Source organism: Archocentrus centrarchus, chromosome 11 (genome assembly GCF_007364275.1).
Source record: "Archocentrus centrarchus isolate MPI-CPG fArcCen1 chromosome 11, fArcCen1, whole genome shotgun sequence".
NCBI lineage: Eukaryota > Metazoa > Chordata > Actinopteri > Cichliformes > Cichlidae > Archocentrus > Archocentrus centrarchus.
Window position 1 is genome coordinate 7,017,294 of NC_044356.1, and position 25,518 is coordinate 7,042,811.

The window sequence follows — 25,518 nt, forward strand, 5'->3', positions numbered from 1 at the left end:
TTAAGATATTCAACATATCCGAATAATCAAATTAGGAGGGAAGAACGTAAGAAAGAGTAGAAGTTTAAAAAGGAGTGAGGACGAAGAGAAACAGGAGCAAACAGAAATGGCTAAAAACTGATCTTTGATCCACCCACACATCTCAACAACGGTGGAGCCGATCGCTCTCGAGGGGACGGGGAGGACTCCGACTAAATTTGCTGCATGAATAAAAATGATTAGCGCTCATATTACACGAGTCATCAATCATCCTGAAAAAGCACGACCTTCCCGGAGCGCCGCAAACTGCAGATGGCAGAAAACGCGCTGGCTGTGCGTGGGACTCTGCATACGTCTGCTGGGCTCTCACATAGCTGGCTAAAGTGGACAGGATATTACATCACGTCAGGAAAATGTGCTCTTTAATGACGGTCTGCGCCTGTGGGACGAGCACCGGAGGTGCCGAGGCAGCAGTCCTCTCTTTTTCTTGAAATGCAGGACTTAACGGTTATTTCTCAGAAACATGCAGTTAGGATTTGATGATTTAAGCTGTAAACATGGAGACGGTAAACATGACATCCTAATGTTCTCTCATTTCTTACTCCACTGTGTATTTTCCTGTAGCTCGGTCATCTGCTACAACGAGCTGGATACAAATCAAAGCTGAGAACAATGTGCTGTTTCTGTCTCACTGTAAATGAAAGAAAATAAAAACTTTGGGTTATGGACTTTAAACAGGACAAAATCAACTTTTTAGTCTTTCCAACGATCTTAAAGATTCATTTCCACTGAGCAAACGTGACGTTGGCTTTATGTTTATTTCCTAATCTTTAGCTTTAGCCTCTTATTTACTGTTAAAGCAGCGACCTGCAAGTTTACGATGCAGGATTAAAAATATCTGATCAAATCTCTGAAGTCATTTGAAGCCGGGTGTTTCTGTGGTGGCCGGTCCTCTCTCAGGATCTAATGTTGTATGCTATAAACTAAAAACCTCTCCCTGTGTAGTGCAAGCTGTATTTATATGGTTTAGAAAGTTTACAGCCCAGACTACCACCGACGACTCACACTGAGAACTGCGTCCTGAAGCACCTCAGATCCTCGAGGCAGAAGGAGCCACGGTGTTTATGGTACCGAGATCGTCTCCACCACAAGAAAAGCAAAAAAAAAAAAGCAAAAAAAAAAAAAAAACGAGACTTGATTTACTCTGGTATCAAATTTAGATTGTTTTCCATCACCACAGTGACCAGGCTAACGAAGCCAAAACGCTAGAGGGGTGGGACCTGAGCCTATGAGGGAGGGGCCTCATAAGTGCTGGTTGGAAATGTTGAGAGAACCATAAATGTCCTCTCAAGAAGAAAGAAGCTGCATGATTCAGCAGCATGTCAGAAACGTCAGACAGACATGTGACTCAATTACACACCCCCACCACACCCCGCCCTACCTCCAGAGAGGTGAGCAAGAGATACAGAACCCCCTCAGAGACCCATACTGAATGTCACTATTCATGACACACACACATGCGCACACACACACACACACACACACACACCCACACACACACACACACACACACACAGAGCTCTAAATCAGAGCTCATGTTACACTGAAGACTTGCTGTGTATCTGTGCAAATTAATTTCAATGGCATCATGAGAGAGAAAAACAGAAACATGAACTCGTTCACCCCGAGATATTTTAGATGCTCACATGTTGTAAGTGCCTGAGCCAATGATAAACACGCACTCATATTCATGTGTTTACTGTAATAACAAACCAAATCAGTCAAGCTGAATGTAATAATGACAGATTTGGTACAAACTCCTGCAAATCAGATTCTTTGACCGTCCTCAACTCGATCAGTGATAATTCAGTGGCTTTAAACTCGCTGCCTTCACACACACACACACACACACACACCTACACACGGCACCCACATCCATGTCATTAACCAGCGAGTCCTACCTTGAACTCCTGTAGCTGCTGCTTAATCATCTCCACCTCTGTGCCAACCAGGCCCTGTGCATTCAGACCCTCTTCTGCCTTTCCCAGCAGGCCTTGCAGCTCAGCCACTAGCCTGTAGAAATCCCGAACGCGGTCTGCAGCATCCTCGATCTGGTCCAACCTGGCCTGGCCGCGTTCGCTCAGCTGGAGAGCAGAAAACACAAATGAAAGACTCGTTACCAAAATGTGACCGCACTAAACAAAGCCACCGCCAAGTTAGGATCACCTCCATCACATCACCCTCCTCTTCACTCACCTTTCCAGCCTGGCGGCTCAAAGCCTCCGTCTCCCTCCTGAGCGCGAGGAGGTCGGGAGAGGAGCCCTCCCGCCGCAGCATGGTGGTGCACTCTGACGCGTGCCCCTCCAGCTCAGTCCTGAGGTTGGCCAGACGAGAGAGGAAGCCCTTCAGGGCGTCGGCCTGAGAGGCCAGGGAGTCCGCATCACGTCCGACCGGACTGAGCGAGTCCAGTTCGTCATCAAGGTCAGCGAGACGCGAGAAGACATCGCGCACGTGAGCCTGGACCTCGCCGACGCCCTGCAGCCGAGACTCCAGGGAGGAGCAGCACTGCTCGATCTGATGGAGGAGGAGGAGGATTAATTATGTTTGTACGCCACCTTAAAATGCATTACAATAAACAAAAAAATACAAAATCAAACAGACTTACAAAATACTTTTTAAGTATACATATTCCTTAATGTGTATCCAGGAAGTGGGCTCTACTCCAAGTATAAAATGATGCATCTGCTTTATAACTGAAAGAGTCGCCCCACTCACTGCTGTACATGAAACCTCCAGAGTATCAAAGTCAGAAACCCCAAAAATGAGAAGGTATAAAGAGTTCACTTTTTCACAACACTGGCTGATTTTATGGAAATATGTTTGGAAAAAAGCAGAAAACAACCAATAAAACCCAGAAATGTATTATGAATAAAGACACAGCGATGATATCTGTTCAGAACAAAAGGCTGCCTGTTCAAACCACAGAGAGGAGCCTGTGTGGTGAGATCTTCTGTCCAAACAAACAGCTCGGAGCTACAGAACAACGTGTAACCGAACCAGAAAATGATGCAACGCAGTAACGAGTAAAAATAGATTTTGCCTGTGTAGGTGCAGGAAGCGACAGCAGAAACATTCATCTCCATCACTGCCTGAAGCCCCGCAGAACTCTTTCCTCAGCAGCATCACATCAGATCAATATTGCAAAATAAAACAGAGAGGATGACAGTGTAGCCAGATGGTTTCGATATCGTATACATTCAGCAAAGTCCTGCGATAGCTGTAACCTTAAATGGACTCTCATGAAGGGAGACGCACACAAACACCAATTAAAAGCCTGTTTGTTTCAAATTAAAGCAACAAAGGCAGAACTTAAACTAACAATGACGTGTGTAGCCAGTACAATCAGTACTGTGTGAGTGCACGAGTGAGGAAATAATATATGCAATGTTGTCAAGTGCAAAAAAAGCTTTGCAGTGCTTGCAGGAGACCTGCTACACAAACAGGCCAAAGGGAGGCAGGCAGAGCGGCTGCAACGCGATGGCCGCTGAATTCTTGATGCTCTGGTTTACATTTCAAACTGTGCTACAGAGCTGAATGTCCACACTGACCATATACAGTACTGTAACAGCCGAACTCCTCTGACAGCTGGAGTTGTTCTGCTCTCTCTCAGCTCGCTGATAAACACACTCACGAGATCAGACACCCTCTCACACACTGACCCTTGGTATAAATAGTTGTTGTACAACATCTTTTCACTCCAGACTGAATAAATTGCTGAAGTTACATCAATTCATAACTTTTATGGCTTCTCTCATCACCGCCCCTCTCTCATATTCGGCTGTTTTTCCAAAGTTTGTTCCCGGGTGGAAGATTTGGCATATTAATATGTAGGTCAAGTATGTTAACAGGGTCTGTGTTACCTTGCTAAAGAGAGGTGTGTGTTTTTGTGTGCTTTCTGGCCACGTGATAAGCATGAACTTATCTGAAGTCTGAGTGAATTAATCTTAAACAGCAACAAAATTATGTCTTTATTTTTTTAAATTAAAATGCTGCCCACCTTGTCAGTAACATCTTCATACTCTTTCTCTGTATCTTTGGCCTGTTCCTGAAGTCTCTGTGCTCCCTCAGTGCTGCCTCCTGGTGTCTGGGGTGCATCCTGCACCAGCCCCTGAGCCAGATCCCTGAGGTAGACCACCTGCGGCTGCAGGGACCTCAAACTCTCCTGCTGACTCCTCAGCCTCTCCAGGCTTTTGGCGCTACATGCCTGAATGGGAAAGAAAGAGATGCGGCCTTTTGTTGAAGAGCTCAATAAAAATGGGAGTAATGTGTGTGAAAGTTCATGACGGTACCTGAGGCCCTAGAGCCTCCTGAACTTCGATCTGGTGCTTGGCAGCCTCCAGCCTCCTCTCCACGGCTTGTCTGCCTTCTTCAAACTCCTTCAGGCGGCTGGCCAGCTCCTCCAGCTGGGCGGTGCGGTTATGGAGGCTTTCGCCCAGTCCATCCACCCTGCGGTTCAGCTGGGCCTTCTCATCGCGTACCTATAAAAATGAGTTCCATCATTTACTAACAGCAACTTTACTGCAGATAAATCCAAGGTCTGTGAGATAAGAAGGTAAGGAAACACTGCATCTGCTATCAGATGAAGGTATTTCTTTGGCTCCATATTTTGGTGTGTACCTCTTCCTCCCCGAGGCAGCACTGCTCCAGCAGCTGATCAGCTGCAGTATTAAAGGCTTCAAGCAGAGGCTGTCGTCTCTCGATGTCCAGAGACAGACTTCGACCTTTCTGCAAGGCTTCATCCAGGGCGGATGAGTCGAGTGATGGTTGGATCTCTCTCTCTCGGTCTTCACACTCTGCTAACCACGGTACCAGCTCAGACTTGTGCTGCTGATAACTTTCTGCTTTGTTCAGAGTGTTTTTCAGCTTTGCCTCACGGTCTGAGATCCTGTGGTTCAGGCTCTCCCAGTCCTGTCGCAAGGAGGTCAGACGGGCCTGCAGGGCCGAGCGCTCGCCCGCCGGCAGAGTGGCGAGCAGCGACGCTCCTTCGGCCTGGATCAGCTCGTAGGAGCCCCGCTGACTGGCAATCCCACGCTGGAGCTCATCTGTCTGTGCCAGCAGGGAGTGGATGGCCCCCGGCTGACAGGGCAGGGCGACCGTGGATGATTCTCTTGGATCTGTCTGCCTGTCAAGCCAGGAGCGCAACTCCTCAAACATCTGCTGGAACTGCTGGGTGGATGACAGGGCAGCCTGGAGCTGAGACAGGCCGTCAGCTGAAGGGAAGAAAAGCAGAGCGCGAGGAATTAGAAACAAACACCGAACAATATTTCAAACAAAAATGACAAAAGGGCTGGAGGAGCTTTTGATGAATTTGTCAGTGAAACTTCAATAAATAATTTTTTAAAATCTGTGCTGTAGAATAATCAATCTGCAATCTGACTTTAGGCAGAAAAACTGGGATTTAAATCTGCCACACAAACTCCACATACCTGCACGCTCCTCCAAACTCTTGAGCGGCCCGCTGACACTCCCCAGCCGTTTGCTAAGCTCCTCCTTCAGGTAGGGTTCAGCCACGATGGCGCTCAGCTCCTGGCAGAGCCTCTCGGCCTCAGCGAGCTCGGTCCGCCTTCGCTCCAGCTCTGATCGGATCTCTCCGGTTTCCTGCAGGCGACGTTTCAGCGCCTCAGGCTGGGCGCTCAGCGAGGCCTGAGCGTCTAATCTCTCGCTCAGAGCAGAGAGGCTGGAGGAAAGCTCTTTGAGCAAGGCCTGAATGGGAGAGATTTTACCATCACAGGAGGAATGCAACTCAAGATGCTGCTGAAACATCGTCACTAATCACCACTAATCCTACCTGGTACCGTTCGCTGGTTACTTGGGCCTGATCGATGTGGTTTGACCTCTGGGTCAGCCTGTTGGTTAGGTCCTCCCACTGCTGGGAGATGGAGCCCAGCTCAGAACGCACCTCTGCCAGGTCCTTGGGGTCCTGAGCAGAGTCACCAGTCTGCGAGAGGATGCCCTCAGCTGACTGGGTTAGCTGGTCAAACTGTGGCCGCCGGGTCTCAAACTCCCGGAGCATGAACTGGAAGACATTTATGGAAAATCGGTAAAGTATTGAGCCAAGATCACAAAATAAAATCTCTATTAAAACAAGAGAAAGAAAAAAAAACATTGTTTGTTCTGCTGGATTTGACTGAATATCACCTTACTGCAGCACCTACTCACTGTTTTAATCCTTTTACATTTTCTGCTACATACTCGCAGCCTGACACAGCAGATGGTTTGTTAGACAGAACCATCTGGGAACTCCATGTAAACTGTTTGGAGAGGAGTTGGCACTTTCAAACAAATGCTTGGCAGGTGATCTGTCTATCACTGCGTACTATGGGCAAACTTCAACCCATTAGAGCCAACAAAGCAGAAGACGACAAACAGCAAACACACTAAAAAAAAAAAAATTTGGTGGCTGATTGGATCACAAGTGTCGCAGCTGAAAGCTGCCTGTAGCTGAAGGTTTACTGGTAAGCTTACCTGTGCTTGTTGTCTCTGCGTGTTGAGCATGTTGGGGTCGATGCTCAGGGGTCCCAGCACGCTCATCATCAGCTCCTTCTCCCTCAGCCAAGGACCCAGCTGATTGGCCGCCGAGGCAAAGCTGCCCAGCCTGTCGGCGCACGTCTCGAGCTCGGTCTGTCTCTGGGCTGCCGTCTGATTGGCAGCTTGCCAACGGGAGTCTGAGGAGATAATCGAGGCAGATGTGAGAAAACTTGACTGGAATTGTTGATAATGTGTTTGTATCTTCGTCATATAAAAACCAACCAAAGGGAACGCTTTGTTTGGGGAATACTTTTTAATTTAGCTGAGCAACATCACAGCTCAGTCATATTAGATTTTTCTTCCTCTGCCACTCCCACCTCTTCACTGACTCATGCTCTGGGCACCCTGCAGTTTGTGTGTCTGTGTGTGTATGCGTGCTCGGTCCACACAGCTTTGAAAAGACTTTATGAAAAATGAAATGTAAAGGCCCCCTTCTTGGATTTCACCTTACATATTTCTGTCTCTGTTAGCTCATAGGAGGCCCTGGTAAAAATATCGAGTATTGGAGCGAGCGAACAGCTCTGACAGGAACTCTTCCCACTCTCTCCCTGGATGGTATCGATTTCACCTTCTCGTCATCTCATATAAAAGTTATTACAAATTCTGAAGTGATGTGCAAGTTTCCTTCAGAGCTGGTTTCATCTTTCCCTTTGTCTCTGAGTTTTCAGCCCATTTAAAGTCTGTCTGCGTCTCCAGTCCTCTGCATTTGTATCTGTTTCTTATTGTCATCTCAAATTAATCAAGCTTGACACGAACGAACAAAAACTCCCCGACTGTTGCTGCTGTCACGAATCACATTTGTCTAAATGAAAGATTCTTTGTGTTTAAGTCCCTCAGGCAGTGTTTGTTCTCTGTGTCACTAACTGGCTCTGCATGAATCCCTGCGGCTCTCACACGCTGTACTTTACACATAATGGATCCCCCCAAAAGTCCTGCGCAGTACAGTCCCCACCCCTGCATCCTCAGAGCATCATCTCATCAAACCGTTTCCCACACAAAGAATTTCATTGGGTGGAGGGCACAGGTATATGAACCCCAGGCTGAGTATATATGCCAACTCATTTTAGTATTTTTCATCCATCCAAGAGAATAAAACACATGCAAACAATCCTAACCGGCTAAGCTCGGCCCTTCCTGTCCTTTGTCTCCATACTGGCTGGTTGAACAGTCGCTGCTGTGTTATATACACCATCGAACTCCACCACCTTTAACGGCATCTGGTGACGACAGCCTTTTTCTGCTATGGAGTGACACTGTGCGCCCAATGACCACCGCTAGCCCTGGTCCTGCTACGCTCCTCCTGCAGAGAGTCCCATCACCAGCTGCAGTCAAAGACGGTGAGTTGGAATCCATTCATGGGAGGAGGGACTCTCTGGAGAGGCAGCTAATTATTGCCCAGTTATTACTGAACCAAAGAACTTCACAATCATAATGTCTGCAGAGAAGCACCTCATAAACGGGATTATTTCATCGTTAATTAAAAACCTTTTCGCTCGGACACAAACCTACATCCTCCTTTTTCCCATCACCTGGAGCACATACCTATCTCCTGCAGCTGTTGTCTCCAGGTATCTGCCTCTGGAGAATCTGGGTTTTCACCAATCAGTTTCCTCAGTGTGCTCTTCAGCTCCTCCACCTTCCCCGAGTGCTCAGCCAGTTCTGACAGCAAGGCCTGAAGATGGAATACAATGTCTGAATATCACAGGTATTCAATAAAGCAAAAATTTATTTACAGTTTGATGATTTTAACAGACAACAGCTGATTTTACTGCATCTTTACCAAAAAAAAAAAAAAGGTCATCATAACGCATCAGAGTCAGTCCTTTACCTTGTTCTCCTGGGCCTGAGCTCGCACCACCTCCGGTTTGGAGGGGGAGGCGGTCTGCGCCTGTTTCAGGCTGTGCTCTCTGTCTGTCAGCCAGCTCTTGAGCTCCTCTGTGCCCTGCCTGGCCTTTTGCCTCTGCTCCAGAGAGGCCTGCTGGTGACCAAGACGCTCCTTTAACTCCCCGCCCAAAGCATCATATCGACTGTTCACGTCAGACACGGCTACCTGGAGCTCGGTCAGATCTGAGGGGAAAAACCACATAAATGATAAACACATTAGAGTACACAGCATACACCAGAACAGATAATAGAGAATAATCTACTCTCAGTAAAGTAGACATCTCACATAAAGCTACAGCTGGCTAAGAAGACCCACAACTGTAAGTGAAGCAGTACTAAATGTAACAAATACACCTGTTGTTGTGTTTTGGATGCACAGAAAGCCAGCAGTGACCGGAGTGGGCGGGGCCAGGTGAAACAGAACAGCACTAACGTAGGTGGCAGACAAATCTCTGGAGGTAATTTCTGACCATGTGGTGCCGGCTGCTTCTGAGTGCATAAAGGTTAGTGCCTCTCTGGCCTTTGTGAATACATGTGCTGCTGAGGTGTTACATAATAAACGGCGAGTGAAAAGATCCCACGTGGTTAAGGAGGGATTGATGGATAAAAGGGACAGAGAGCGAGCTGGAGGGAGAGCTCACCTTTACAGGTGTGAATGCCATTGACGCTGCTGGGACCTGCTGAGCCGTTGATGTGAGGAGCACCTGGGAGGAAAAACACACACAGCTGACTGAGTACAACATGCTCGTGCAAACAACAAGACAACGTGGCGAGCGACGAACCGACACGGGTGCTCAACGGTACCGAAAAGACCCGCCAACATACAAACATGTCAGCCCGCCCGCCCCCCCATGGGCTCACAGAGAGGTGAGTGGGTCCACAGTGAGAAAGCTGGAGAAAACAACTGGTCACATTTATTAGGATAATAATCGCTGGATTTAGTTTGTGGTTTTATTGGATTTCTGGACGTCTGCAGGTAACAAACTGTTGCCCTCGTTATTTAAATCCACCATCACAGCTTCACTGCATCACAGAAATTTAGCATGACCGAACTGATTATTAACGCAGATTCGTCGTTTTTGTCGTCTCCTTGCTGCAGTTTTTTAACTCAGGTCAATTAACTTTATAAATCCTCTGCTGATTTTTTCCTCCTCCCACCATCTGAGTCTCCATGCTTGCTCTCACCTGCTTTGGTCTGAGGAGCAGTGATATCGATGATGAGCGACTCCAGCTCAGAGCCCGTCTTGTTCAGCTCTTGAACCCGGGATCCCTGCGACTCCCAGTCGTTCAACAAGTCCTGAAGTCACGAACATTTTACTGAGTCATTTCAAGTAGCATGCATAGCAAATTCACATCACATGAATAATTTGCTTCCATATTAACCCACCTTAAGCTGCTGAACTCGTCTCTGCAGGCCCTCGGTGTTGAGGTTGACCTCTTTGGAGGGCAGCTGGTCCTGCGCTGTCTGAAGCCACCTGACGAGGGAGCCAGAGAGGCCGCGGAATTGGAGCAGCTGCTGCTCACAGGCCTGAATGGCAGCCAACCTGCAAGAGGAGAAACACAGGATGAGGGAGGAAGATGATGTGAAGAACGTCAAGAGACAGCAGGGACCAGTGAAGGTAAGGAGAACCAGAGCAGAGGAAGTTCCACCCAAAAAACACACTTTTATTTTAATTTCAGTGTAAAGCAATCATATGGCCCCAAACATCAACTATATTCTCTACAAGGAAAATAAAGACAAAGCACTGTTGATGTGAACGAGGTCCACGCTGGCCTGGAGGCAGCATTAACACAGCCTTGACCTCCCTGTCTGTGTGTGCGATCTGTGTCGAGCTAAAGCTGGAAAAGTGCTGACTGCCTGCAGACAAAACAGCTCTGAGAAGACGTCTGGCATGGAGCAGTATCATTATCATGCTGCTATTTTCTCCCCCGTGGGATTCGAGGCTGGGAGTTATCCAAGCGGGCAGTTTATAGGATGGACAATGAGCCATGTGAACTCTGCTTATATTAGTACCAGCCAACACATCAGCTCACACACATTCAAGTACAGTAGGCTCACACAAACACACTGTACTGTACGTGGCACCCCGGCACTGAGCAACATCACGCTACATGGTATCCAAACCGGCCTGTCACAGAGCAGTATGATTATGAAACATAAAACTGGAGACACTTTGTGGGCCAATTTATGATTTGCCTCCATCACCAAACTGAAATACGATCCACTACATCTGCACCATCGCGATGGTATTTATAACCCCCCCGCTGACAGGATTTAAGTGTGGCTGCTCACTGATGCAACGTCAGACATTGTAGGCATAGCAACCGGTGCCTCATGAAGGTTACAGATTTAGAAAACAGGATTTGGAGACGTTCCACACGGACAGTGTTTTTACAGCCTGAGACGACTCAAACCACATTCTGGGTTTGTTCTGAATCCATCTCCAAGGTCGGCTCGTGTGAGTCCAGGAAGGACCGACACTGTTATATCTGTGGGAGCACAGTTTCAGAGTAATGGCATCACTCTCAGATTTGTATCTGATGCCCTCTTGTGTATTTTACAGTGAACTGTGCAAGAGTAATGTGACCGTTTCCGTGAAAATCACACCCATGACTTTCAATCTTAAATGGTCTTAAATGACCAACTGATGCAAATTTAAAAGGGACATAATGGGTAAAAGTTTCTGGTTTCTTGTTATAACAGGAACGTTTTCCTACACCTGCAAACTCTGTGCAGAAGGAAATGTGCATCTACCTGTGATAACGGATGTGCCTCTTAATGCCATCCCCCTCTGCAGGGCTGTGAGCTTACCTGTCTGCATGCATCAAAACAGTTCCTACATTAAACTGCTCACATCACAGTTTGAGTATCTGAGCGTGATTTCTGGAGAGCAACATTAATGCAGAGTTTTACCAAATTAATTTTTTGTATGCTTTGAGCACAACGAGCATCATTTAGTTAATTATAATAAAGATATGGCCGACTGTTTGACAGCTGACATCTCAAAACTAGGTGACCAACAACACACAGTGGATAAACAGCCCAAAATACCAGAGGAAAAAAAAACATCTGATTTCATGAACCGTCCCTCTGAGATCGTCCATCGCACACTCACATTTACGGCTGCACAATTTCAAAAAGGCATTTTTCACACTGACATTTTTACCTTTCATTGACATTTTCTTCCAGTTGGGTGAATTCTTCAGTTACCCCTTTGACATTGTCCAATAAGCTTTGAGTATTACTGAAGGCTTTTGATTGGCTGAGCTCGGTGCCGAGGTTGCAGAAGGATTTCAGCTGGCCGGCTTCCTGCTCCAGCTCTGACCGGACCTCCTGAGAAGACGTGCACAGACAAACATGTTAGATGGGTGTGACCGGTCTCCTACCCTATTAATGAAAGTCTGCTGACCTCGATGGTCTGCCTGTAATCGTCCACGCTGCGGTCTGGTTGGCCTACAGGACTCAGAGCCTTCAGTCGGCTCTGGGCGAACACTCGGAGGTCCGTCCCCAGCCGCTCGTAGCTCTCCAGCTTAGGCAGCAGCCCTTTGAACTCGGCTTCCCTCTCGGCCTGGCTGGCCTGTGCCGCAGTGAAGCGCTGAGTCAGTTCTTCTAAACTGCCCTGAAGGCCTGAAGCTGTGGAGGCATCGGAGGTGTGGAGCAGTTTGGAAACAGAGTCTCGCGTTGCCTCCACACTGCCTTGCCTGGAGAGTAATTCCTGACGAAGTTTCTGAACAGGAAAGAGGGAAAAGAAATCCTTTCAGACCAGGATGGTGCTTTCTAACAAGGAAAAACAAAAGAACTTCAGATTTTTAGATTTTGTGGGTTATAATCCCACCTGATTCTGGGTCAGGGCATCCTGTACAGCCTGTGCGGTGGGCTCAATTGATCCAGGGCTCAGAGCCAGTTTGTCCAACCAGCTCAGCAGCCCCTTCAGGCCCTCCTGGACGCTGACAGACTGGGCCACAGCTGTCTGCAGCTGTTCGGCCCGTTCTGAGACAGACGTAGAAAGGGAGCCGAATCTCTTCTCCAAACCATCTGAATGGAGAGGATGAAACACAAAAACAGTCAGGCTGTGAAAGAGCTGAGATTATAGCTGAAGTCCTGTTGGGCAGACTGATTTACCTGCAGCACAGAGGATGTCGACAGCTTTCAGAGACGGAGATTCGTCTGTACTGACCAGATCTCTTCCTGCTCTCTTCACCTTCTCCAGCTGCACCGAGCGCTCTGCCAGCTCATCCTGAAGCAGCTAGAAACACAAACACACACCTTTAATGATGGTCAATATTAAACACAAACTTTTCCTACAGTCCTTTTAAACAGCCCGCCCTTTTTCTTCTAACGTAAAAGTTGGTCATCGTTTGCTTCACCTGTACTTGTCGCAGTGTGTTCTGCAGGTTCTGTGGGTCTGTCTCCCCACTGGGCTTCGCTATGCTTTGGTTCTGTTCCTGAGTGCTGAGCCAGGAGTGGAGGGAGACGACCTCATCCTGGTACTGCTGGTATCTCTCCAACAGGCCGGACAGACGGCCCGCCCAACTCTGTTGACTGCAAGTAACAGATTTTTAAGCACATAAACTGACCAAATATTGCACTCAGCACAATTTCTAATGACCTTTCCTTCACCTTGGTGTGCAGGACGGTGTATCTGTGGTTAGCATCCTGCAGCTTGTCGGTGACCAGCTGCTTGGTGCTCTCCAGAGCTGCATCTGATCCACCAACCTGCTCCAGAGCTCCCTGAACAGAGTCTAGAACCTTCTGACCTGAGATGGAGACGAAGCGCAGGTCCGCCTTGTGGCAAATCACATCTTCACCGAGCTGGAATTACAGATATATTTACAGGTCAACTGAATAAATTCACACAGTCAAGCTGAAAAATTTAATTTTAAGTCTTAAAGGGAAGAACGATTAAATCAGAAGGTCACAGTTCAAATTCTGGGAACTGGTGGGAAAACCTGTAAGAAAACACTGCAGCTGTGGCACCAGGGGACTCTTAATGAGTGAATGACTCTAAACTGGCTAAGTGGACTTTCCCGCCCTCTCCCAGATGTGAGACATGAGGATAAATGGAGCTGGAGCATGGAAACTCACCCATGGATAATTACAGGAAAAAACAACAAGAAAACGTGTGTTAGCAACACATGATTTAAATCTGGGTCCAGATGCTCTGAGTAATATTTCTCAGCCCATTTACTTCAGTGCAAAGGATCAAAAAACCAGCTTCAGACAATTTAATCAAACTGTAGAGGCACATGGTCACAATCTTCAAAAATATTAAAATATCAAGAGTCTGTCTGGACAATCTCATGCTCAGTAGTAGATGCAGCACAGAGTTTGTACTCCTCAGGCTCCTGTTTTTGATTGGGTGGGGTGTGTGAGTATGTCTATCTGCAGGTCTGAATTAGAGTATATCTGTAGGTCTGAATTAGAGGGGTCAGTTTCGTGGATCAACAGCTCCCTCTTGTGGAGAATGTTCTGCTTTGTCTTCCTTTTAACTAAACGGTGCACGACTGTCTGCTGTAAATGCTGGAGCTTCAGCCGCTCTAGAGGACAAACTATATCATTACAGCTTTCCTAAATTATCCCAACATCTTTTTCTCTTCTGTAAGTTTTTATGACAGGAAACACGTCTGTGTTGGGGACTATTCGCTGAGCTCTAATTTTGTGTACCTTTCTGTGCTCGTCTAGCCTGCTCTTCAGCCCCTGTGCATCTGTTTCTCCTTCGCCGAGAGAACGAAGCTCCTGCTCGCTTTGTTCTAGCCAGGTACCCAAACTTCCATGTTCCTGGAGGAATTTTGTCAGCTCATCCTTCAGAACCTCAGACTTCCTCAGACGGTCCTAGAAGAAAAGAGTTTCAGAAACAGTCAGTTACCACAGGGGCTAAAACAGGGGCCACAGGGCCGCTGTTCAAACCAGCCTCTTAAAATAAAAAAACGACACATTTTGGATGGAGAGCACCAGCTTTCAGAAACATATACTTTAAGTACCTGACAGCTCTGCAGTCTGTCCTGGTGCTGAGCCTGCAGCTGGTCCAGGGCAGCCCTGAGTCGCCGTTTCTCCTCAGGAGGAACCGTTGTGTCAGGCTGGTCCAAAAGGGAGCGAGTTGATTGGGTGACCTGCAGCAGCTGTGCCTGCTGGGCCTGGAGCTGCTGAAGCTCCGCCTGGGAGAAAGATTACATCAGTCGGAACTTTGCAACATTTTAAGACATTTAAGTCAAAATGTGGCAAATATGGATTCGAGTCTAACCTGAAGCCTCTCAGTGTGTGACATCACAGCGCCCTCGTGCTGTGAAAAAGGTGCATCACAAACATCCTGGGCTGCTGCAGGTCCAGCTAATCTCTTGGCAGGTTGGTTAAGGGAGGACAGCTCATTCAGTAGAGAGTCTATGTGGCTTTGGGTCTCCTGTAGCTCCTCCACTGCCTTCGCCTGGTGAGGAGAGGAGAAAAATCAGTGAGTGAAGGAAGCAGATTAAACCCTAGTTGCTAACATTTCCTGCACTGCAGATCTATGACCACATTCATGTTCTCACCTTCTGTGTGTTCTGCTGCACGGTGTTGTTGATGGCCGTGTCGAGCTCGGACAGCGTGGCATTGGCTGAATCTGTCAGGGCTCTGTATTGCGCCTTCATTCTTGCTAGCGCCCCCTGCAGGTTCTCCCTCTCCTCTGGGCTCAGAGTTTGTCCTCGCTCTGACAGAAGCTCCTCTGCAGACCTGATGGCCTCAGCAATGCCCTCCCCTTTAGTCTGGAGGTCTTTCTGGACTTCCTGAAGACGGAAACAAGGAGGGAGATGTTGCCAAAGAAAGGAAGGAATAACGCATTACTGTAAACCAAGTCTGAGATAAGACTGACCACACACAAACAGGACAGAGAGATTAGTTTGTGTTTCTTTCACACCTTTAGCTTCCTCTGCTTCTCTTGCAGGACGTCCACATCGCCCGACTCTGCTCCAGGTCTCTGACTGGCCAGCAAACCTGCAGCTCCAGCCAACCACGTGCTGAGGCCTTCCAGTTTCTGAGAGCACTCAGCTTTCTGCTGCTGAACCACCTGAGACATACGGAGGAGAGGAGGAAAGAGGAAGAGCAAAGATCCGGAGAGAAAGGAAACGTGAGGAAAACTGATCCAGACAAAATGGAGTCGTCAGACATAAAAAACTCAGGAACTTCTGATTTAGTTTCACAGGTGTTTAAACTTCTTAACAGAAGCACAGATTCAAAAAGAAAACACTAAAAGGATTCTGTAGTGCACGTTGCCAAGCTTTGAGCAGATTGTGTCCAGAGTTCACACTTAAAACACACACAGAGGGAGGCAGACACACACACACACACAAATTTATATCAACATGTTGGACAAGCAACACACAAACAATAAGAAGAGAAATCAAACAACTATCTGTTTATTTTTGCAGTTTTTCCTCTTTCAGGTGCTCAGACGAGACAAGAGGAAAAACTGAAACACTGTAGCCAGCGACGCTTTACTGAGATCAGATCTTTACCGCCGTGACACAAGCGAGTTTCTTCAATGGCAATCTGGAACAGCAAGGCAAACAGGTTAATACAACACATGTTACAGAGACATGCAGAGGAGCAAACACACTGGCACCAAAGGTTTCTGTAGGAGGAGTGAAGGTGGCGACTCTGTCGAGTAGCAAAGCAAAAACAGCAGCAGTGAGTTCAAAACAGGTCTGAGCTGATGTGGCACTAAAAGCTGAAACTATGGTGGAGGTTAGCGAGATTATGGGGGGCGTTTCTAATCCGATCCATTAGATTCCATCAAACACAAGTGCTTTTAAAAACAGGACCGAGATCTTCTGTAGGAAAGCGTTAACAGCATGACAAACAAATGATGTTAAATATGAAGCTAACCGAGCACTCGCACCGCATTCAAAACCATCTCAATCATCTGCGTCCAAACCTCTCTCTCCCTCGCACTCTGCCTCTCTCTCGCCTCCTCCTCCTCTTTCTCCTTCTCCTCGCGCCGCCGCTCCTCTTCCCTTTCTCTCTGGGCAGAGAGAGCGTCGGCCCAGGCCTGGGCCGACGCTCTGTGGAAGGCCTTCTGCAGCTGCTGGAGCTGCCCCAGAAGATGCCTGCTCTGCTCAGGGGCGAGGTCCTGCGCCCGCTCTGAGATGAACACCTGAATGTCAAAGACTGCACTGTTGACCTCGCTGGAGCGAGCCGAGAGAGAGGCCTGCAGCTCCTGGAGGAAAGAGTCACACAGATTAATATTGTGCAGAACAATTTAAATGCATCTAACAAAGAAAATGTTTTTGTCTTGTTTGTATAATACCACACAGTAATAACACTAAACGTTCTGCAGAGTCCAAGTCTGACAAATGTAACAAACTTCTTGTATCATAATAAAATTTGTTACTTCAATCCAAACTTTGTCTTCCGTTCAGAGCACTTGCCTTGCAAAGATTCAGCTGCTGTGTGAGCTCATCTTTATCCTCTCTCTCTGTTTTTTCCGTCCCTGCCATTCCTCCATCCATCTGAGCCTCTGTCGCCCTCAGCCAAGCCAGCAGGCTCTCCACATGCTGTCCCAGTGACTTCTGCTCAGCTGTGACTGCGTCCTGAAAGGTCACAGTAATGTCGGTGACCTCCCCTTAGTCTAATATCTTCACAGACACAAAGATGTCCTGTACATTCTATTTTTTTGGTTTCTGTTACCTTATATGAGTCTCTGTGGTCGCGCAGACTTTGCAGAATGCCCTCAGAAAGCGCTCTGGCAGCCTCGTACCCTCGAGCCAAGCTCCGCCCATCCTTTTCCAGGGCCAATAAGAGCTGAGGAGGAACATCTTTCGGTCGGGGTTTCAGCAGTTGCTCGGCCGCCTCCACCTCTTTGTTGATCTCAGGCTCCATGTCGCGCAGTTCAAGGTCCAGATTCTGCAGACAGATTAGAAGAAAACAAAAGTCTTCTTGATACTTTTTAAGACGATAATCCTTAAATCAGCTGAACTGTTTGCCTCGCGCTGAAAACAAAATTCCAAACTGAGCTGCAAAAGCCTTAAAAACAGGTACAGGTGAATATTTCACCTCAGTCTGCCTGATGACGTCCTCCAATGCGATGAGGCTGCGGCCAACAGAGTGCTGCTGCTGCTGCTTAAGCTGGACCTCAATATGTCTGACCATGGAGAGCAGGGCTACAGTCCTCTGGTCATGCTCCAGGCATTCCTGACGCATTAATGACGACTGTGGGAGCACAAAAATAAAACACATTAAACCACACAAACACAGTTTAAAACCTTTTTTAAAATATTCATAAAAGTTCTTCTTGCCTTGGCGGTCACAGATGTTCCCTCTGTTTTTGACACATGTTCTGAACTCCTGCTGGAGTGACCCCCCTCCTCTTCCTCTTCCTCTCCCCAGCTCTCAGCGGTTGTATCAGACTCGGGGAGTGCGGGTGATTCAGACTCAGCTGAAGCATCTTCTGAGAGCAAAGGTGGTGTTTCTGAGGCGTCACGATGCTGCTGTTGGTTTTTAAAAGATTTTGATTCTGGCGTCTCGGTCCTTTCGACCTTAGCTGGTTGTTGCTTTTTCTTCTTTCTGCTTTTTCCAGCTGTTTTATCAGGCTGTGGATCAGGAGCTGTGGGCTGAGCTTCGGGCTGAGCGTATCCATCATGGGAAGAGTCAGCGGATGTGATCACACCTCCGGTACCTGAGTGGAGTTCATCTTTCCCACCAGCAGTCTCTTCCACCTGAACATGATAACTGGGTCTCTGTGCTTGATGTAAATGTGACATTGGTTGAAGAGTCTCAGCTGCTTGAATATTAACTGCAGGCAGCTCCGCCTCATTCGCCTCCTCACCAGCTGAAGGTGACCGCCTCTCATCACGTTTGCCCACCTTCTGCTCCTCAGTCACACCTGAGCTTCTCAGATCTGCTTTCTCCACAGTGGATTTTGTGGTGATTTCTGTTGTAGTGATCTCCACCTTTTCCTTGCTCAGTGACCTCTCAGGATCCACTTTTTCTGCCACTTTTGGACTCTTGGACTTTTTGCTCTTCTTGCTTTGTTTACTTGGCTGATGTTCTTTAGCTTGGACAGAAGCAGCTGTCTGAACGTCTCTCTGTGCGTCTTCCTTTTCAAAACTTGTCCCCTTTTCTTTTCCATTTGAAGAAGCCTCTGATAGTTTGACCTTTGTGGTCTCCTCGATCAAACATTTCTCCACAGTCACGGTTTCTGTGACTTTTGGCAATTTCATTTTGCCCGCCTTGACACTCCTCTCCTCTTTACTGTCCTCTGATGAACCACGGGATCTCGTGACAACATCACTCTCCACTCCCTCCTCCCTTGTCTCTGCCTGTACGCCACCAACAGGCGTAGCTTTGCCCTCCTTCTTCCCCACCTCCTTGCGCAGCGCCTGCAGCTCCTCGGCAGCCTGTTTCTCACTCACACTTTTTTCAAACACCTTTTTGAGAATACTCTCTTTGGCCTTCAGGATCAGGGCCGCTTTCTCTTTGTCTGGTAGAGTTGATTTCTGAGGCAGCTCTCGCTCTTTGCTTCTCTGCACCTCCTGAATGCTGTCTGGTTTTTCTGGCTGCACAGAAACAAAAGTCTTTTCTTCAGGTTTCTCTTCCAGCTCCTCTCTTTTTATCTCCTCTCTCTTATCACCCTTTCCTGCAGTCTTCAGCATCATTTCAGGACCCTCTTTCTCTGGTTCAGTGGTTCGTTTTAAGACTTCTTTCTGTCTCTGTTGTACCAAATTATTCTCATCAGTCCTTGTGTCACTTCCTTGGATTGAAGGCCCTTTGGAAGCAGCCTGACTGGGATGCTGAGATTTCTCAGCTGTATCTTCTGATGTAAGCTCATCTACAGCTGCAGTAACATCTACAGATTTTCCTCCCATTCCTGCCTCAGTTTGATCAATTTGAGATGGATGTTTGATCTCTGGAGGGCGTGCTTCACTCTCTGCCTCTTTACCTTTGGCCTTCTTCTTACTCTTCCTCTTCTTTTTGCTCTTGTTTTCTGACTCTTTGGATGCGGACGTCAGTAACTGCTCTGACTGCTCAACATCAGTGCTGGGTTTGATCTCTGAATCTTCGACCTTTGAGGGCTTCTCTTTCTCCACTACTTCAGCCTTCTCATTTATGGCATCCTCTCTCTGCACTGCCTGATCATCCTTTCCAGATTCCTCTTCACCCAGCTGCGGCAGTTCATCACCCTCTTTGCTTTCCAGGTCATCTGTCAGCATTCCTACCACAGGACCTGTCAGGCCTCCACCTTCAGAAACACACTCTTTCCCTCCCTCCTGCTCAGGTTCCCCACTGATGTCCCCACCGCCCTCTTTCAGTAACTCTGTTTCAGCATCACAGATCCGTTTCTGCTCGAGTTCTCCCACAGAAGCTCTGATGATGTTTTCCCTTTGCTCATCACCTGTTTGCAGCGTCTCATCTGTCTCCTGTTTGCGAAGACTCTCGTCCTGTGGTGCAATTTCTTTTATGGCTTGCTGGATTCTTTTCTCAACATTAGTTGCAAACTTAAATAAGACGTCCATGGACTCGTCTGGCTGTCTCAAAGACTTTTCTTCCACTGACTCAGATTCGTCTACTTTCTCCTCTCCTGCAGGCGTGTCATATAACGCTGACTGATGTGAAGCTACAGGTCTCGATGTCTTCTCATCATCTTGTGCAACTTCTAAACCTCTCTTTGAGAATGGAGATCTCACGGGCTCCTCTATGTTTACATCAGACCAGTTTGCTGCACTCTCTGGACTTGATGATGACATGATAGCAGGGCTGTATGTACTATCTGATGAGGGAACAGGTGTAGAGCTGTCTTCACTGCTCACAGTCTCTACTGATACCACTTTATCCTGAATCTCTGAGGCCACATTACTAGATATCAATCCTACGGCAACTGCATCACTGAGACTTGAGATTCGCTGTCCAGTGGCTGGATCAACTAAGCCTCCTTTCATAAACTGGTTGGTAGCGATTTCTTTGACCATTTCCGCTCCAACTAAGCCCCTCGTAGAGGCTTCAGGCAGGGACAGCCTTTCTCCAGTTCTGATATCGATGATCCCACCGCTGTCCGCCTGGCTTTGGAGAAGCCTGAGTGCTGGGGCCGGGTCCACTTTCTGTAATGCAACGGCCTCGGGAAGGGTCAAGATTTCATTTGTTTGCTCATCCTGAACACCACGGAACGGCTTCACTTCCAAGAAGCGTTTCCCTGTTTCAATATCTATCTTACCCTGGTTTACAAGATCTGAATAGGGCACGATGCGTGCTGTTTGGGGGTCAAGCACTCCCTGAGTTACTGTGGGACACGCCATGACTTCACTGGCTTTGTTCTCATCTAGAAGACCCTTAGAGACCGCCTCTGTCAAGGTTAGTTTAATTCCAGTGTCAGGCTTGAAAATAGCTCCTGTTGATGCTTGGAAAACAAAAGCTTCTGGGTGAAGTGAAGGACTTACTTTTCCTTGGTAGACCCACTCTAGTTCCTCTAACCCAGGAGCAATGGACCGATCTACTAGTCCTCTATCAACGGCATCAGAGACCGGAAGCCTCATTCCTGAGGGATGGTGAATTATACCACCTTCAGCTACCTGCCTTGCCAACACCTGATAAGTCTCCTCTGGTCTAATTAAGCCTTTCTGAATAGCTAGTTCTAGAGGAACCGGAGACTTGGACTCTGGGTCAACAAGTCCTTCCATCTGCAGCTGTAAACTGGCTTTCTTAAAGGATGCTGTGGAGTCTGTATCCTTTCCCTTGTACGCCTTTTCCAGTGCTGCAAGTTCTTCTCTTTGGTCCTCCTCAATCAGCCCCAGGTTTGCTGCTAAAGTCACCGAGACTTTCTTATCCCTACGCAGGTCAACAATCCCCCCCGATGCCACTTGTGCTTCCAGAAGTCGAGCAGCTGTGTTGGGATCAATCAACCCCACCTGAGCCGCCTCCCTCACCCCACAGATCTGCCTTTTCTCTACATCCACAACTCCTGCGAGGGTTTTATCGGACTTTAGGACACCCCACATTAGATCTTCATCTAGTAAACCTTCTTGCATGACTTCTTCCATGGTAAGTGACTCACCACTGCTGGCTTCTAGGAACCCCCCAAACAAACCTGCCTGAGCCATTAATTTAACAGCTGCATGGCCAGGAAGGACGCCCTGGGCTACAGCCTCGTCTGGCAGCAGCTTTTCCCCTTCTTCTGTCATCAGACCTCCCTGTTTGAGCTGCAGGACTAACCTCTCCAGTTCAGCATCCTCCCTGTGCTTCTCCACCACTGATTCAGGGACATCAGCCTGAGGTTTAGCTTTCTCTGAGTCAGTCTCTCTTACATCTGATTCAGTCTGTTTTACATCTTTCCTTTCTTGAGACTGTGTTAAGTCAACATCTTCATTTACTTTCATTTCTGGGATGAGGTCTTTTAATGTCTTCCCTTCAATATCGCCCCCTGACCTGAGCGGCGCTCTGGCACTTTGAATAACTTCTGTTGTTCTGCTATCTGTGGGTTGGGATCCAGTTTGTAGCATTTCATCTGTGCCTTTAAGGCGTTTAGCTGAAACTAAACTGTCCAGACTGGTGACGTCCTTCTCTTGTTCATCTGCCTTTGCAGTTTTATCAACAGTTTCATATTTAGCTGAAACAGCCAAATCATGTTCTTGCATTGTCGATGGTTCCTGCAGTGATCTGTTGTCTTTGTCACCCTCGTGATTTTCTTCTAGACTGCTTGCACCACTGATCTCAAAGTCCTTGCTCGGCGTGACCAAACTGGAACCACTGCCGTCATCTTCACTCGCTCCATTATCGGTCAAACTACTCTGCTTATCTGTAGCAGATCCTCCTGCAACCACGCCAGTGTCCTTGACTATCAGCATCAGCTCAGGGTTCAGCAGCACCAGGCGTTTTCCAGAATGAGCATCTACATAACTGTGAGTCATGAGGTGAAACAGCAGCTTGTGTTCAGCTTGTTCTTCAGGATCCTTCCCGTTTGTTTGTGTAGTTTCCCACACAAGGCCTGCTGGAGATGGTGGAGGCAGCGGAGAGGCCGGAGGAGAGGAGGAGCTGGTGGAGCCCCAGCTGTGGCGGTTTAGCGATGGGGTACCTGATTGGTTCATGCTGGAAAGAACATCTGGAATATGGACTTCTTTGAGGAAACTGATCACACTGGGCTCCAATTCCTCTTCAGCGGCCCTGTTCAGCGGCAGCACCCGGAGGGTCTCCGGGTTGTACAAAGCCCCGATGGCATGCCGCTGTCTCAGAGCGCTCCTTGCTAGATCCCCCGATATCACACCTTGTTGAACAGCCTCAGCAATGGGTAGAACCTCTCCAGTTTCTGGCCAGAGCAAGCCGATAAAAGCCCAGAGAGATTCAAGGACCAACAGAGCCAAACGAGGGGAGAGAAGGTCCCTGTGAATACTCTCCTCTAAATCCAGGCGCTCCCCGCTGAAGGGGTCCAGAATCCCCCCGTTTTGCAGTTGACGTGCTAACATGGCGCAGGCTAGATCCTGGTCCATAAGCCCGTGGCGAACAGCTTCATCAATCGTCAGCCGATGGCCAGATCGCGGGTCTGCAACGCCACCGGCAAAAAGCTGAGCTTCGAGAAGTCGTACAGTAACTTTCCGATCAATCAGTCCTTCCTGCACTGCACGGAAAATACCGACTTTTCTTCCAGAACGGAGGCAAACAGTTCCTCCAGGCTGCTGCTTAACAGGGAAGAGAAGAAGCCCGGAGTCATCGTCGAGGACACATCGCAGCTGCAGCTCACACAGATTTACTTTCTCAGCTGTGTTTGGATCGATCAGCTCTCTGTGGTGTCGTCTCGACTGGAGCTTGGTTAGGATTCTGGGAGACAGAAGTCTCTTGTCTTCGGCTTGCTCCAAACTCAGCATTATTCCGGCTGAATGTCTCAAGCCTCCAGTATTCATCTGGAGCTCGAGAAGGCGAAGTCCCACCTCCTCTCTGATTAGCCCAGACTCCATGGCTCTAACTACAGGCAGGGCATTTTCTTTCTGTTCATCACTCGCAGATTTAGTATTTTCCACCACATGCAAAGCACTCTCAAGCTCAGAGAGGGACTCTCTGGTGTGGGTGTCAATTAGGCCTCGAGCTAGAGCTTGCTCCAGTGAAAGTTTGACAGGAGAGTCAGGCTGAAGCAGTCCACCCAGAATGAGCTGGGTCTCCAGCAGGACGTGGCAGGTGTCCTGGTCAATAAGACCGCGTCGGGCTGCTTGGAATACTGGGAATGTTTCTACTGTTCCCAGGTCAATCACTCCAGCAATGGCAATTTCATTCTGCAAAAAGAAAGAAAACAAAATCAAAGTTAATATTCATTCTGGCAGTTTTAGCCAGCATGTATATTATGAAATGTTAATATGTTATTATATGACACTATAATATTAAAGCATATTAAGGGCAGATTGTAGAATCAGAAAAAAAAAAAAAGAAGAAAACCCGCAACCAACAGTTTGTTTAAAAATACCACAATATACCTCTGTTAGCACTTTATTTATACTTTTGTTTTCTTAATTTCTCTTTTAAATTAAAAAGCATTTTAATACTTACCATCAATAATCTAGGACAAGCAGTAAGCATGCAACAAAGCAAATAGTAACAAAATGCAGAAAGAAGCTCTAAAATTGGGAGAAGCAAAGAGGGGAACACACAAGTATTCAGAAGTAGTAGTATGAGAAAAACTACGTAAGAAAAACTTATCGGCAACGGTAAGAGAGAAAGCGAGCGCTACTTACCGTACGGGCCCGTCCCGCCGCACACACACACACTTTATGGCTCGGCAGAGCGAGGCGCGACAGGTGAGAAGCTGGTTGTTAGCGTTCTGCATGCCACTCTTCATTCTGACTCCTAACACGGCTCAGAAACCTCCAGCTGACCTCACATTGAGCTGAGCAGGCTCAGGTACGCTAACAGCTAAAATACTGAACTAAGACTGCCCAGTGACTGGGGGCGGGGCAAATATGGCAGCTTATCATAATACCCACAATGCTGATCTGCACCTGCTCAGGTGCACAGATCAACAGACTGTTATCCTTCTATACAGCATGTATTACATGTTTATAGGCAGGGCGCTAACACCTCATGATATCCCCTCTAACTAACTGCACAGCTGAGCTAACCTGTTCTCACAGAATGGAGAAACAAAGTTTATCAAAGTCCTGCTTTGAGTTCTGATCCTCAGATGTCCACAACTCCCCGCTGGCAGCTGTTAGTGATTTTCAAGCAAAATGCTGGTTTAAAGTTTCACACATTAATAGTATGCATTAGAACAAACACAAAAATGTCATTCACACACCCACACACACATACACACTCTCACACACACACACACACACACACACACACACACACACACACACACACACGTGTGATCTGGACACAACATGCTCAAATGGTGAAGTTGTTTTGTTTTTGCATAGCTGGCCTCTGGTGCACTTACACTTAAAACATTTATGCAGGAATCGAACTACGAGTGCAGCTGTTGAACCTACGACGTGTCAGGAACCTGAAATTCTCACGCACCCGGTGGATCCACACTTCCAATGAAGGGGAGGAGCGATTTTATGAATGTGTGATTCCCGTTCGTCTGTATGAGGTAAATGTATGCAGAAAAGCAGTGTGCTGACTTTATGCAGTGGCGTTTTAACCACCACATAAAGTAACTACACTATCTGCAGCTGCTGAGATGACGGTGAAACGTGTATGTAGCTCCACTTTAACTGTTTCTACCAATGACAGCAAAGCTCTACAGCTTTCACCTCGTTGACTCGGGCAGCTCTGATGGAGTGCGGCACCACTAAAGGCCGTGTGTTACCCATGTTAGCAGCTCAGCATTTTCTGATGATGATGATGATGACGATGATGATGTGGGGATAGTTAATGACATGACTGCAGGCTTTTAGATTACAACGTGAGGATGATCACTCCATGCTGAGGCCCAGTTCAGACAGTGGATTCCAGGATTTCTGTCCTTTGGTGCCCACATTTCCCTTTAACACCAGCTTTATTAATAAAACTGTCTTTTATTTTAGCGCCCACTGTTTCTATCAACGTTGACCAAAAACATGGTCATTATTATTATTATTACAGAGGATCTGAATACACGTCTGAACAGGAGCCGTCGG

The 25,518-nt window shown here is 47.6% G+C and overlaps 1 protein-coding gene across 1 annotated transcript in view; it reads right to left on the reverse strand.

Moving 5' to 3' along the window:
• macf1a (microtubule actin crosslinking factor 1a) overlaps positions 1-25,518 on the reverse strand; it is a 218,825-nt gene that overhangs the window by 52,181 nt on the left and 141,126 nt on the right. The window contains 30 exon segments of the mRNA XM_030740649.1: positions 1,941-2,123; positions 2,236-2,553; positions 4,037-4,243; positions 4,329-4,517; positions 4,657-5,249; positions 5,466-5,742; positions 5,828-6,055; positions 6,505-6,704; positions 8,110-8,239; positions 8,396-8,634; positions 9,093-9,155; positions 9,637-9,748; positions 9,839-9,995; positions 11,619-11,785; positions 11,862-12,179; positions 12,288-12,487; positions 12,575-12,698; positions 12,820-12,978; positions 12,980-12,994; positions 13,073-13,264; positions 14,117-14,284; positions 14,434-14,607; positions 14,694-14,873; positions 14,977-15,210; positions 15,342-15,491; positions 16,359-16,640; positions 16,852-17,013; positions 17,111-17,326; positions 17,477-17,632; positions 17,719-23,673. Coding sequence (XP_030596509.1) covers positions 1,941-2,123; positions 2,236-2,553; positions 4,037-4,243; positions 4,329-4,517; positions 4,657-5,249; positions 5,466-5,742; positions 5,828-6,055; positions 6,505-6,704; positions 8,110-8,239; positions 8,396-8,634; positions 9,093-9,155; positions 9,637-9,748; positions 9,839-9,995; positions 11,619-11,785; positions 11,862-12,179; positions 12,288-12,487; positions 12,575-12,698; positions 12,820-12,978; positions 12,980-12,994; positions 13,073-13,264; positions 14,117-14,284; positions 14,434-14,607; positions 14,694-14,873; positions 14,977-15,210; positions 15,342-15,491; positions 16,359-16,640; positions 16,852-17,013; positions 17,111-17,326; positions 17,477-17,632; positions 17,719-23,673 — 11,748 coding nt within the window.